The sequence below is a fragment of the Hesperophylax consimilis genome, chromosome 27 (assembly GCF_061612785.1).
Source record: "Hesperophylax consimilis isolate HC1 chromosome 27, BYU_Hcon_1.0, whole genome shotgun sequence".
In the NCBI taxonomy this organism is placed as follows: domain Eukaryota; kingdom Metazoa; phylum Arthropoda; class Insecta; order Trichoptera; family Limnephilidae; genus Hesperophylax; species Hesperophylax consimilis.
The window spans coordinates 26,528,492-26,544,845 of NC_142862.1; the positions used below are offsets into that span (position 1 = coordinate 26,528,492).

Consider the following 16,354-nt stretch of genomic DNA (forward strand, 5'->3'; position numbering starts at 1 on the left):
ACAGTGACAATTCAACACACCTTTAAAAAATGATATAAAGTTATTAGAAATTTCTGATTTTTCTGTTTCAGATTTTCGTTTAGAAATCGCTAATATTGTCTTCAATAATTAAATATTACAATTTGAGGTTTTACTATATAAAGTTATTCCGAAAAAATAAATATTCATTCTAGACTCGCAGAAAAGTCAATAGATGTCGCACATTAAAAATAAATAAAAAATAAGATAAGTTTATCTAAAAAGACGCTGTCTAGATTGCATTTAGTTCGGGTTGAATCTTGCGATTATACATAAAGATAGTTGCCAATAAAAAATGTGCGGTGAAAAAATTAAGACAATGTTGGTAGTTCTTATTCGAAGTATGATACAGTTAAAAGTGACCGGGAGGGATAGGGTCCCATTAGCTCAGTTGGTAGAGCAGTGTCCCGGAAAGACAAGGGTCCTGTGTTCGTGTCCTTGATGTGACCGTATCCTTTTCTGATTTTTCTGTTTCTCTTTCAGATTTTCGTTTAGAAATCGCTAATATTGTCTTCAATAATTAAAAAAATTAAACCTAATCTTACCTAACCTAACCTACTTAACCCAGTTAAAAATGTTTTTGTTTCATCACTTTCCATGACTTTATATAACTTTTTAAAGGTGTTATGATCATTGTGATGATTTGTCCGGTCACCCTTTGTTTTATCGCTTCAGTAGGTAGGTACCAGCAGCGTTCCGTGACTTCAGTTAACTGGAGTGAGTGGTAAGATCGAAAACAAAACATTAATGATGTTGTAGTAGCTGAATTTTTTTTTCTCATCAATAATTTAAATTTTTTGTCTGAAGATTTTTCAATTTGGAGTTGCTATGCTTCCCCAAACTGAAATAATGCTGAATGCCATCATAAAAAGAATTATATATCATCAAAACAATATTAATAATATCCTATTTTTCAATCTTACCCCTCTAGCACACCGAACACTTATGAACCGCTACTGGTAGGTTCCTACCTTCCTTGTGGATACCTACAAAAAAATATTTTGTAAGCATCCACAAGCCTAATACCTCATTAGTACCTAGCCATGCAATCACGGCTGTTATGTTGCGTCGTGAAAAAAAGTTGAACACAGATTTAAATTAACGCGTTGGTACCAATAGGTATTTTTAATTTGGAAAGAAATCTCAATTATTTATTTGAAAATTCTACTCAGCATCCCCAAAGACGACCATTATTTTCCTCAAGTCCTTCTGTGTGCAGCTATTGGAATATATACATATTATTACATACTTGATATTTTAAGTTTTTTAGCATGGCATCAAAACAACATTAAAAATCTTTCAAAGGCAAAGAAAATACATTTCATGAATGTACCTACTTACCTATCAATATTTCAACATTTGTGGTAATAAATTTGCCTACGTTCCAGGAGTCATTAAATTGATTAATTTTAGATAACGTTTTATGCTAATAAATTTGCCTACATCAAAGGACTCAAAGTCATAAAAAAAACCTAAAAACAATTTTAAATAATTTTATATTACCCTCCTGTGAAAGTACCTACCTACCTGTATACAAATATTATATTATTGTTAAGTTTTTTTTAAATACGAGTTAAGCGCGAATTGATTTTCAGAATTCGATTATTAAATAAAATGTCTCCATTCCGTGCGATTCGATTGAGTAGGTACTTATTGCGATCTCTCGATTACTCCATCACTAATACATTCGTTGTTAGGTTCATTTCCCTCCAAAAGTTAATGTCATATTTACACAAGACCCCTCCCACCCCGACGAAAAATATCGATTTCTCTGTCTAACACCGTGCAAAAGAGCGAAATAGAAATGTTTCTAACAACCTGCATGTTAACAAGTAATAAAATTGATTTTGTATTGTTTTCTCGCTCTAATACGACGTATTGGAAAGAGATAGATGTAGTTTTGGATGTGTTTTTTTAAGCTCGTCCGTTTTACAAGATGGCGGGCGTGGCTAAAAAGCGAACCCGTCCAGTCGAACAGCTCTGTAAAAGGAACTGTCATGTCACTAATATAGTTATACTATTTCTCGTCACGAGGGCAGACGTGGTCTTGCGTTCATGTCTTGTCCGGTGCAATTTACAATTTGGATTCGTCCTCGTTATGCTGTGGCGTGTACCACGTCCCCTTGTTTATTATTATAGCTGCTCCGGTCGAATGTTTTAAGTCGCCATTGTTTATTCTCGAAGCTTCGTTCGCTTTTCGCGGTGTCGTTTAATTCGAACATTCAGCGAACTTTTTTGGAAGAAAATTCAGTGAAACAAAAAAAAACATTGTGTATAAACCTACATAATATTAAAAACAGTGACACATATCTTTGTGTAAATATAGGTACCTACCTACCTATAAATAAAGACATTTTTAATGTGTAAAAACCTGTGTAAAGACATCTTTAAAATTGTGCAAAAACATTGTTTCAAAGTGAAAATTTGAAGACAAATAGATCCCGATTTACAGGTCAGTAAACTTTGATCAATTAACATTCTATTAATTTATAGTTGTTTGTCATTTGTGGGAGGGTCGATTGAATTGAGTGATTGATTTTATTATAATTAACGTTTTGATGTGTCAAACGTAATTAATTACAGAGTCAAAGAGGGATATTTGAACGACGTTTTTGAAGCTTAAGGTTCCAATGGCGTTGATCAAATCAGTTATTCATAATGTAAATAGCGATGGGTGTTTTTAAATGTCGTTTTTAAACGCTTAATTATACCAACTACGAAAATGATTGATTGGTTTTGAGTTTAGTCAACTAGTTAAAAGATTATTGATTATTTAACTAAATAGGTTTCCATTTTGTGCAAATTGTAAATATTGTAATTGGTTTTGGATATACTTAGGTTAGGTTTGAAATTAATGATTTATTGAAAGATATAGGCATTATATTTATAGAATCTACTAAGGTATTGTCCAACCTTTTGCGTACTTTTTTGACAACGATAATTGCGTCAATCTTTTTTACGAAACTAACTGATTTGTTTATTGTGATGTAAATATTAAACTCATATTTACGTAGGAACCTAGAGTTTTGACCAGACTTTACTGCCATACATGTAAATAGTAGGTACTTACCCAGTAACTACCTTGATATACAAATAATATGGAACATTTACCTGCAGATAAAAACTTTGCTACGATTTCCTATTTTATTTATAGGTTATGTACATATCTAGCATATAAATGTTACACATTTACCTACGTAAATCTAGACCGGGTACCTAGTTAATTTTTTTAGGCGTTTTTATACAGTATAATATGAAGCTATCTAACTTATAATGATTTTTATCTGACTTGTATCCGTTGCTCAACTTTTTTCTACTTTCTATAAATATAACATGCATGTATTATACATAAAAACCTTTGGGAAGAAATTTTCTAAATGATTGTGAAAACCCTATCAAAATCCGTTGCGTTGTTTAGAAGAATTGAGCTCACAAATAGACAAACGCGGATAGGGACATTATGAGATGATAATAATTAGTAAATATTGTGTTATTATTCAAACTAGGCTACTGCATATTTACCTACAGACTGATTATGTAGATCTACATGCACATATAAATTTATTAGCCATCCACTGAGATTTTATATTTCATTTATTTAAAAAAAAAAAAAGATAATTTTTCGTAGATAGGTGGGTAGGTACTTAGGTACCTATGGGAGGCTAATATGTACCGAAGACCATAACTTATTTGTTTTATATTTTTTTACAACTGTTGAAAAGAATGTGAACTCACTGGGGCACCTCGTTGTAAGGTCACATTGTAAAAGTTTTTTTAGTTTGTTAATTTTTTATGTAGGTACCTACCTAAGTTTTTGCAAGTTATAGTAATATAATTTTAACACACACAAGCAAAGCCTCTAATAGATGAATTGTAGGTAGGTAGGTACCTTCACTAATCGTACGATGTGTGATCTATTTTTATTAATAAACGCCCCAAAAAATGTCATAGGTGCGACAGTTACAAAAAATAGATATACCTAGTTAGTTACTTCATAGCTGGACATATTATGGTAGGTACCTACGTAGGTAAGCACCTACAGGCAAATCGTTTTAAGTAGAGAACGTTTTTCTAGCTAGTTTGGAATACCCGCCCACAGTCCCCTCTTACCCCCGCACATAGATTTTGGATTAGTCAATTCACCTTAAACAATTTAGATTCTCGTTTCAATTTGACAATGTAGTTTTTAACGTTTTTTTTTGTTTCATTTTCTCTAAATAATAAAATTATTATTAAATATAATTATTTTTGTAATCCCTCCAGTACCTTACTACTTAAATCACTACATAAGTAATAGTGTCTTTAAAATGATTTACGTGTAGGAACCTAGATATATAAATTTAAATTTGTCAAAATTTAACAATTAAAAACTCTTTCAGCTTTTACCATGGCCTTTGAAGATCGCTGCTCTCCGAACCAGGCCACCACCCCCGGGCCAGACCCCCGCCAGTCCAGCCCCAAGTCTCCAGACCCCAGCGACAGGAACCCAAAACCCTACACCTGCTCCACTATGACCACAAAGTACGAGCGATCTAAGTCACCCCAGCTCAGATCAAACACCAACAACACCCAATACAAACAGGAACTGATACAAGTCAACCCAATGATCAATCCATTTCACGCATCCCCAATAATGTACAATCCATACTATAATCCATATATTATAAACACTTTGCCAATTCATCCCGATTATATCATTCAACTGCAGTTACAACAGCAGAGTTTAAACGCTCCTAAATTGATTAATGATAATCATCAACGACAAAATAATGTAATTAATGAAGCTGTAGCGAACAGACGAAATCTTAATGAAGGTATGATAGTTAATACTGAAGAAAATGATCTGCATTTTTCTATTTCCAACATTTTAAAACCTGAGTTTGGTAGCAATGCCATCAGAAAGACAACCAATAAGATTGAGGGGCCGAAGCATGGAGGACCGACGCACAGCATTTTGTATAAACCCTATGAGATTGCAAAGGGTTTAGAAGATGGTGAACATGTTGAGAGGAGTGTTGATGATTCACCTTTTAAAACTGCTCCTCTGGGAAGCTTATGTAATACAGTTTCGCAAATCGGTACGAAAAACTTTGCAACGAAAGCGCTGAAATCACAAGAAAATCTGGTGAAATCTAACGGATTTTCGTCCAGTTTTGGAGCTTCTAAAGATGACTTGAGCAGCATCAGGAGACCTGATTCTGCCAACTCTTCGATTTCTACGTCTTCTTCCAATGTGTCTTCGCAGCAGGGTTTGGCTGGAGGTTCTGATGATGCTAAAAGTGGAGACGCGGCTAACCCTCAGTGGCCTGCTTGGGTCTACTGCACGAGATACAGCGACAGACCTAGTTCTGGTGAGTTCATTGTTATTATTCCGTTTATACTGACTGACCGAACATTTGGCATTTCATTTGTCTATAAATTTGTTTGTTACTGTGATGTCTGTATGAATGTGGATGAGTGCAAGCGAGATGGAATGCTTGCAAGATCTTATAAAAGGCGATGCACGTTAGTTGTGTGCCTGTTTTGTTACAAGTAGCTCCCCAATAAATATCAGTACAAAATCACGTATCATTATTGTGTACGATCTTCACCCGCTACAATAATACTCCAGCCTCTACACCACATTGACATACAGCTACATTTGGCATACATTACAGTTACGTTCAGGTTCCGGTTCAAGATGGTGGCCGTGTTGGATATTTTTATCCCGCCAGAGTTCACTTGATCGGAGTTCTTACAATGAACTGTCAAATCGGAATTATCAAAATTATGGTAGAACAAGAAAAAGAATTTAGAAAAAATATTAAATACGTAAAATATTTATGGTTTATCTAATTAAATCATGATTTGGGTGGAAATTTTGGGTATGATTTATTAACCAAAATAAAACTAAAGTAAATAAAATAAAAGGAAACATACTTTTTTGGACCCAAGGTCCAAGGTAGGTATTATTCACAGAACTACCAGTAGATTAGGTTTTGTTTGTGCAGTAATTTGCAAAGCCTATTGTACCTTTTCAGTCCATTGATTTTATTTTATTAATCTGGGACCGAAACGGAATAGGCTTTGTAAAATATTTTGCACAATGAAAGCTAATCTATTTAGTCGTTACAGTGACTGAAATGGTATAGGCTTTGTAAATTTATATGCTAACTGCTTGCTGATTTAAATTGTTTTCAAGCTTTTACCATTTTAATTATCGATCAAGAGTCCCAATCGCTCGCAGCCAGCGAGATTGCGACATCCCCAATTAGTGTGGGCATTTTACGAAGCTGAAGGAAGTGGAAAGAGATCACTAAACACGACCAATATGTATCTACCATTTTACGGAGAAAACCTCATGATAAAAAAATATTGCCATTTGAAATTATTTGCTATACGTTTAAAAACGGGATTTCAGGCCCTTAACGAATGAATTGATAGGTTCCCTCATAAAATTTCTTCATAAAAATCCTTATATTTTCGAATTTCTTCATTATATATTATTAAGACAAACGCAGGTGCATGAACACATGTTCCGATATTATTAAGAATATAATAAAAGCTGGATTAAGGAAAGCAGCCTGCGGTCCCGCTTTAAACGGATTGCAAATAATTTGAAGAGATCTTTAATAAATCAGCAATATTAATTTTTCTCCCTGTTCAAGCAATGTTTCGTATCTGAATGGTAGTCTTTTAACCAGAGCGATAACACATCTGCCCTGATGATGGACACTGCAATGCTGTATGAAACGTTGGCTAAAGAAGGAGGTAGAGCAACACGGCATAATGCCCCTAAAACAAATCACTATAATGAGGCCGTGAAAATCTCAAATCATACCAGAGCGACACTTGGGTAAAATTGAATATATAACGCACATCTGATACTTCCCTCTGTTTCTAGTTCTAGTTATTTGAAAATGATTCTTCGTATTTTTAATATATAGGTGCGTACCACAGACATAGGACTAATATTCATATGTCTATGGTGCGTACCTTATTATCTAGTAGTGTTTGGTAAATTTATGTAAAAATATTCACAAATACATCTGCCGTGAAGTCATTAGATCCGATAATTTATAATTGTCACCCAAATCATTAAAACAACCTGTCCACACAGTCGAAAAGAATAAAAACATAACTTATATGTCCGTCGGATTTTAAAATATGATCTAATTATTATAAATGTTGCTTCTAGACAATATTATTTGGGGGTAAAATTTTGAGGTTGCGAATTTTTAAAATATTTTTTAAACTTGGCCATACCCAATATGCCCTAAATAGGAGTGGTTATGGGCGTATAATATAATTTAAGTATATTTATATTTATTAGATTTTTTATCGTTCTACCTTTTAACGTTGCTAAATGACGATATAACTTTATTTTTGTGACCGCCCCAACCGGTTTCGGCACAACCGCGAATCTAACAAACAAAAGCAGTAATTGAATGCGTGTGGACCACATAAATGTTGGTAACATGCGTAATCTTTTTAAACCTTGTGTATTATGTTCGTAAAGATGATATTGCAAAATCACAGTTTGTAATTGATAAAATGTGAACCAAATTGCACATTTTTTAAAAGTAGATACAGCTTACAAAATTCGTATATTTTCGCATTTCATCATTATAATTTATCAAAGCCAAACACCTATTCCGATATATCAGTTGTTTACCTGATTTTTGATCTGATTATCAATAATTTTAAGAGATTGCAATACTCATTTTTCTCCATGGATTTTATACAAAACGTGTTTTGAAAGCAGGTCCGGCTTTATGGTGGAATCTATGATTATTCATATATTCAATTATTCAACGTAGAAGTCATTTTATTGATATCCAGTTAGTTTCCAAGCAGACAGCCGCATTTTATTAGATCATGTTTTTATCGTTTTCTTCATTTTAATGGATTTCGTTGCACTTGGTTAATTTCTAAGTGTTCATTCTGATTAGTTTCTATGTTTTTTTTATTGCAACAATTATTATTCATAACAACACAGATAACGTGAACTTTATACGTTCAGTGGCGGATTTCATTGGGAATTCAATCAGAAATTAAAAATAGAGAGAAACAACGGTGTTAACAATTCTCATAGGTGCTGCGCCTCAGGCAACTAGTAGATTCCTAAGGTTTGCAAGTCTACCGCTCTGGCGCTACTAGTACGTTTTGTATGAACCTAAGAAATACGATGGAAGGTGCCCTAGGTGCTGATGTTGATACCGCACCTATGGGATTCACTTTTGGGCAGTATCATTTGGAGGGGTTGATCTTTTAGTCAGTACATTGAAGACGTACTGAAAATATTTAATAAAACACGAAAAATCTGTAGAAAAATGCTTTAATTGTATTTAAATATACACTGTAAAGTTTTTCATGCCTATAACATATTAAATAATAGAACAAAACGTGTTTTTAATAATTCGGAGCTTAATTTGGGATTTTTTTCTATTGAGGGAATTTCATATAATCAACGTTTCGGCATAACAAATGTATGAATTTTATCTTCAAAACTTACATATATTTTTTTGAAACATAAAGATTTAACGAGAAACTTATTATAAATCTGTAGAAGTTGGGTATGCGAGGGGAAAAGATTACGATAATGTTGGCAGCTCTCAGTCGAAGTACGGTACAGTTAAAAATGACGAAAAAGTTGAATATGGTCGAATTGTACCTACAATAATACAGGGTTTTCCAATATAAGGTGTTATTTTGATATTCAAAGAAAAATGCTATTTTTTAATATAAATGATCGAATGTTTATTTCATTATAAAGAGGAAGGTATGCCGTTAATAGTGAAAAACATCAGTAAAATGACCACCACGACCACGCCTACAGGACCATATCCTTTTCATGAAATTTTCCATAACCAAATCGCAAAGTGGCTGCCTTATGTCCTCGATAGCCTCACGAATTCCATCTTTGAGGTCTTGAATCGACGCTGGGCTGATGGCGTAGACCTTCTCTTCCACGTGGCCCCAAAGGAAAAAGTCGCAAGGTGTTAAATCACAAGATCTCGGTGGTCAATTGTGATCACCTCTTCGAGAGATAACACGGTCCGGAAACTTTTCCCGTAAAAGATCAATGGTTTCGTTGCTTGTGTGGCACATGGCGCCGTGTTGTTGAAAGTAAACGTTGTCCAGATCAATACCATCCAATTCCGACCAAAAAAAATCATTAATCATCTCTCGATAGTTCTTTGAATATCAAAATAACACCTCTTATTGGAAAACCTTGTACCATAACCAAACAGTGTTTGTAGATCTGACACTTGCTCGATTATGTCAAAGCAAATGTTTCAAAGAGATCAAATTTTCAAACCAAAAACGTATGATTTTGCATCACTTCGTAGTTTAGTAGTTTTTTGTCTTAATTTATTTATGTGTTTTGTAAATACTGTGTTTTTAAATCACAGATATTAATCGTCAAAGCGTGATCCATTTGTGCCTACCGAGTTTCTGCAAAATGCAGTAGAATCCACAATAATGTCAGTGTTTATCATATTATCAGGTGCAGTTCCAGTGATGATTATACTTAATTTCTATTGCCTTCCAAGTAGACAGTTATATTTTATTAGATCCAGTTTTTTATCGTTGCCCAGAGTTTAATAGTTCCACTCCGTGATATGTAATTAATTTCTGAGTAATGTTTGCCTTTATGAGCACCGAGTAAGTAGGTACTGAGTGGGTATTTATGCACCGAGTAGTACTTACTGTGTTTAGTAATTTAGTACCCGGAATTGACAGTTAGCTTCATTTTGTTGATGCTATGTGTTTACCACACAATTCCAATTGCCCCGGGATAGTAAAATTGTGGCGTTCGCCGAATATTGGCAGTATCGTGCGAACTTATAAAACGAAAATCATTTAATGGTTTTATAATTATTTGCATGATCTTTTGTGGTAGATTCAATTGATAACTGATTTAACCCATGCTGCTGGAACCGTTCTTTATCAAGTTAATTTTGGAACCGGTTCCTCAGAAACAAAAAGAATAACAAGGGAGTGTGGGGCATCCTGGAGTCTGGAGAGGGGGTGGAAATAGAAATTGGGAGAAAGGAAGTTGATTCTTTAATAATCCAAAATATTTTTTCGTTTTTACACATTTTTCTAATGTTTTTTTTTCATTTATTGATACATATTCCAAAAGGAATCAGTTCCAAAGATAACGTCGACAGCAAAGGAACAGGTTCCTTGTAACTGGTACAGGAATATCGACCATCTGTACTGCAAATCGCATCTACGAACAGAGGCACCACTTTTGCACCTGCTCCCAAACTCATAACTCTTATTATCTACATAGTTGCCTTGATAATCCGTACAGTTTGGTCGTAGGTACTTCGGGGACAGTTGGCACTAGTACCTATGGTCGATATTACATCTCTAAATAATGTTTATTTTCCTTCTTTGACCTCCTCCAAAGATATCCACGTCAAGCTATAAATAGAGAGATGAGATTTTAAAAGTACTTAGTTATTGAAAATCGTGATGCTTCAATTCGAACCGATTTGCAAAGTAATCTAATAACAGATTAATTAACGTTTAATTGAGATGAATATTTCGTAGATCTGCGCTAAACCGGGACAACTTTAAGCTAAATAAGTAACCATCACGTCATTGCAACAGTGGTAGGCAGAGAGGTTATAATGCCACATAACCATAAAGAAATTGTAAGTCTAAAATTAATACACCTCAAAAATTTGCGTTGGTCTTTTTCAATGATATTAATTTGATAATTAAAGACACGTGACCAAATTGTAAAATTATGTATATTCTAGAATGCATCTAACCAGAGATGTGTACCTACAGAATTTTAATGGAATATCTTTTTAAAAAAACACTTATTAATTTAAACGCCCTGATGGGATGTATCTTTACAAGATATTTATTTTAATTGATTTTCTTCATAATACAGTGACAATAGATTTTTTTTATTTTTAAAACAACAAAATAAAAATATTAAAAAAATATTATAATGGTGGGTAGGTACCTACATATAATTTTCCATTTAAATGTACATAATATAAGAAAAGAGAAAAATAAATAAACCAGTTTTAAATGGCAAAAAAATAATATAAATTAATAGAACAGGTTGATAATACGTAATTTACAAGTGTATACAAGAAGTAAATGAAAAAAAATATATAATCGCTCGTACTCGATGCCTACTCTCAAATAAAATGCTACATAAAAACATCATTCAGGAATGTCTTGCATAATGATAAACTTATATTAAATGTGTCGATATTTGAGGTGAGTTTATTTCCAAGTGTATGGGGGCGAGATATAGGTGCGTGTGTGTGTGGTAGTTAGACCCGGAATTATTATTGTAGAGTAATATATTTAGCCTGTTTGATCGATTTGGTACTTAGTCGATGAGATACAGGAGGAGTTCACAACAGTCTAGTTGGGAATGAATAATTTTATATAAAAAGTTAAGTCATTTATTTTTCTTCTATTTTCTAGGTTATGTATTTTAATCGAATTTAGTAAGAATGTATTGTTTATGTGTTGAATAGGTATGTGAATTTTCAAGTTAATAAATCGTAAAAATTTGTGCTGCACACGTTAAATATTTCTTATATGAATTTGATAGTATGGAGACCACACTATTGAATTGTATTCTAACAAGCTGTGTACTATCGAGAAATACAATTCAATAGTGTGGTCTAACAAACTGTGTACTATCGACAAATACAATTCAATAGTGTGGTCTAACAAACTGTGTAGGGGAGACCGAGGGGAGTTGAAACAATTTTCACATTTTGTTTCATACACCAAATATTGTAGACAGAAATCGTATGATATTAGTAACAATCGATAGGTCATTCTTTACACTTGCGAATGACTAACATAAAGAAATTGTAAGCTTTAAATATTGTGGTTAAAAATCGACTTAACCGTAACAAGTCAACTTGTTTCAACTCCCCTCATACCGAGGTAAGATGAAACAGGGGTCGAGGAGAGTTGAAACATATTATTTTTGAGAAGTATTAAGGGCTGTTAAATAAAAATGATGATATAATTTAAAGGTATTTATTAAAAATAAACTTTTCAAGTAGGTACAAAACAAACTGACAAAAATAAAAATATTATGAAAATAAAAAACGTCAATCTGAAAAGCAGTTGTGGCAAACATAAGAAAGTTCCTCATTCCTACTAATAAAAATTAAGCTTTTCAAGTACAAAACAAACTAAGAGAAATAAAAATATTATGAAAATAAAAAACGTCAGTCTGAAAAGCAGTTGTGGCAAACATAAGAAAGTTCCCCACTAGTGCAAGCTTCATGAGCCCAGTTGCTGCATTCCAGACATTTCACCCACTTTTCTTTGGCTCTGCTATTTGAATATGGCTCTAAACAACAAAGGCAATGGGATTCTTCTTCTTCTGCAATGTCTTCGTTTCCTCTTCGTTTCTTGACAACCTTGACCTTTTTAATTTTAGTGCCTGGTTTTGATCTTTTTGTTGTTTTTGTTTCTTTAAAGCTAGGTTTTTTCACCTTTTTCTTAGCCGTTTTAGCTGCTTCGATTACAGCTAGTTCATTCTTTACGGGAGTGTCGGTTGAGACAGCGGATTTTACTTTGCGTCTGTTTGTTTGATTTCCTTTCCTTGGTGGAGCTTTTGGCAAGGGTCTAAGAGTTTCAGGTGAGAATGGAATTGCTGTCACAGTAACTGAAGTATCTCGTGATGTAGATGCTACAGGCATTATATCTTCAGTGGTTGAAGGCATCGTGATAGTATTAAGCATTACTTCAGATATTGCCAGATCAGGTGAATTCTTATCAGAGTTTTTTGCTGACTTGGGTACGTCTTCTGTTTCGTAGCTGATTTGAGGAGGAGTAGCCGGTAAATTGAAGATTTTAAAAACGGTCTTTTCGGGATATCCAACCGTTGGAGCAGTTGCCATTTCCTTAGCTTCATAAGCAATTTTTTTTAATATACCTATAGAGGGAGGTATCGTTCAGGTTGTAACTCGAAGCCGCGTCACGGAGACTTTTCTGTCGCAAAGTTACTTCTTCTGCTGCGAGATCATATATTTAGAGACTCGTCATACCTCTGTCAGTCTTTCTTTTATAAAAAGTAGGCATTCTGAAACAAAATAAACAAATTAAATCAACAAAAAAATATTTTATTTTGTGCCCGTAAAATAATAAACAAATAAAATTGAAAACGAGGAGAGTTGAAACAGTCTGTTTCAAATCTCCTTAGTACGAAAAAACCTCCCATTTTTTTATTTAATCTACAATCAAGAAGCAAATACACAAAAATCAACTGTACCAAACATATGTAATAAATCGTTAGTTAATGAGCTTTCGAAACACATATAACTTAAACCAAAATACGAAACCATTATCAAAATATAGGCATCGTAAAAAAACGTTAAAAACTTACTTTTGACGATTTTTGAGACACGGCACGCACAACTCCACAACCGCTCGACTAGCAGCACCGAAGTGAACTGACGAGCCAGCAGGCGGAGGTAAACGGTTGAAAAGCGACGTTGCCAATTCGCCAACGGTTTTAAGTTTGGAGAAATCGGCACTGTTTCAACTCACCTTTGTTTCAAAACCCCTCGGTCTCCCCTACTATCGACAAATACAATTCAATAGTGTGGTCTCCATACCATCAAATCGAGACCACACTATTGAATTGTATTCTAACAAGCTGTGTACTATCGACAAATACAATTCAATAGTGTGGTCTCCATATTATCACACGAAGACCACACTATTGATTTGTATAAGAAATATTGCACTCCATACTATCAAGTTCAATATTTCTTATATTATGGAGACCACACAATTGAATAGTATTCAAACAATTTGCGTTATAGCGACAAATATACGATTGTAAAAACTTCCTAAATATTATATCTACGATTTTATATTTATTAGAAATTCCAATTAACAGGGTATTTTTTTGCATTTTGCACCAATGAAATCAGAGTTGAGAGTCGAAAATCTTACCACTGTGCCACGGATGTGGTCATATAATAACTACAGGTATGTTCGTAGAAACCAGTTTTTATAATATTTATAAATAGTATAATATAAAATTTATAATTATATGTAATAAAGGCGCATAATATGAATAAATAAATAAATGTGTGTTTGGTGTTGGCACTTGGCACCTAAGTCAGTATCTACGTGTAAATAGGTAGGTACTAAATGGTTTTCTCCGAGCCATTTCTGTAATTTCCATTACGTAAGTAGTAACGCACCTACCTGGGTACTTATGACGTATCTATCTAATTAACAGATGGACAGATTAGTAGGCGGTAAATAGATAACAATTTAATTAGATAATTAGTTAATAATGCGAATGCGGGTGGCCCGAAGAATTGGAGGTTGATTATTAACATGTTCGTAGGTACCAATCCTAAGGCGATGCACTACGTGGTGTAGTATTTTAAATTGAGCCGCTATCAATAACAACCCTTACGTAGATGGCGATAAGGTTTAAATTAAGGTTTAAAATCCGCCTGTTTTGATTTATGTAAGAAAAAAACATGGCGAAAAAGTGCTTTTATTTTATTTTGTGGATGTTCAGGCATAAAAATATTTAATTTTTTTTCGATTATTTTATAAATAACTTAATTTTCCACATTATACAGTAAAATCATAACTGAAAATGGGTTCGTAAGTAGGAGATTTTGAACTTTAAAGCACTTTATCTAAAAAATACTCGATTATTTCAAAGGCCAAGATGTATTCTAAATTAAATTAAAGCATCTGTATTATTTAATTAAAGCATCTGAAACATTTCTAGGCGACCTAATTTTCAAACCAAAAACACATGATTTTGCATTACACGTATGGCATCGCCTTAAGGCGACATCCAATAACGGTTGTTTGCTCTACGCTCACATTTTAATTATTTCTGATAAACTTATTACTAAAATCTCAAATATTTGTAGAGGGATTCCTAAGGATATAAAACGTTTTTCAACTATAAAATTAGCGGTCCGCACCAGTTTTAATTTTTTTAAATTATGAATTAGTAACTTCCCGAGGTATCCCTTTAGAAACATTTGAGATTTTAGTAATACGTTCATCAGAAAAAAATAGTATAAATCCCAAAGAAAGATCGATTTTCTAGAGGCCTGCTAGCGCAAAGTCGACCTATGTCCGTCAATTACGCCTAGCCGCGCTCTAAATATTGTTTTTACACGACTTCATCACTTATGTCGTTGAGTTCCCACTTTATTTTAGCATTCTATCGACTATACCTATACCTATATTTGTGGTGACTTTTGACTGAGTCACTTTGTAACGGACTGTTTCATCTTAAGTACTGTACTGTACTTTGTATACTGTATGTATTATTTTGGAGAGATCAGTAGATGATCTCGTATAATAATGATGATTATGTTTGTAATAATAATTATGCTGGGGTGCAGTTACACTATGTGTACGTTTATTGTCGCACGTCTGGTACATCTTATTAGAAGGACACTGGTAAAAAGATATGAAACAAAAGAAGACCTTGCAGTTTTTACTTTTCGGCCCAATCATACGTTCTCTTTAATACACGAATGTCTCTTTCTTATATTCAGACATACGTTCATTACACTAAGTGACCTTCAACAGCCAATATATCCTTGATCACTTCAACGACGAAATAAATTTAAACAATTGTACAATTTTCATTATTGAAGACATTGACTCTCAAACGAAAAATGTGAAACATAAAAATCAGAAGAAGATTCGATTGCATCTAGAAACTGAACCCCTAGAGAACCTCAGTCTTGCCGGGGCATTGCTATACCACTGAGCTAATACGGCCCTATCCCCTTCGGACATATTTAAATCTGGTCTCTTTATAGTGTCTATCATCACGGAAGATGTGTAATTAAATGCTGCCCAAAACGTTGGCTGAAGGGTAAGGTAGCAAAACACGGCATAATATCCCAAAAATAAAGCACAAAAATTATGAATTAATTAATTAAAATAATTTGGTTTTTACAATTCTCGTCTGAATTGTTCCAACAATCAATTTTGAAAACGATACTTGAATTTAAAAAAAAGTCAAGTTCTAGAGTTCATTGAATCGGAGATGCAAACAGCATCACAACCGAAAATGGTGATTTAATTACACCAAATTTAAAAAAAAAATCCAAAATGTACCAAATTACAACCGGAAGTAGGTACTTACGTAATATTGCGGTAGGAAATGCACAATCACTAACTGACCGGAAATTGGTCGGCAATAATTTCAGCGCATTGTGTAGGTACCTACCTTACTTGTGTGTGTGTGTGTGTGTGCGTGTGTGTGTGTGTGTGGGTAGGTAGTACCTACTTCCGTCCTTCCGGCGCGTCTGCACGCGACTGCGCTTCCGGATGCACCCACTGCCCT

The 16,354-nt window shown here is 33.8% G+C and overlaps 1 protein-coding gene across 1 annotated transcript in view; it reads left to right on the forward strand.

Annotated features, from left to right (window-relative positions):
• The first annotated feature begins 2,054 nt into the window (after nt 1–2,054).
• Nucleotides 2,055–16,354, forward strand: part of LOC149410854 (segmentation polarity homeobox protein engrailed-like) — a 36,281-nt gene continuing 21,981 nt past the window's right edge. Inside the window, exons 1-2 of the mRNA XM_089648110.1 lie at nt 2,055–2,470; nt 4,398–5,369. Coding sequence (XP_089504236.1) covers nt 4,406–5,369 — 964 coding nt within the window. The 5' untranslated portion in view covers nt 2,055–2,470; nt 4,398–4,405. The remainder of the gene's footprint in view (nt 2,471–4,397; nt 5,370–16,354) is intronic.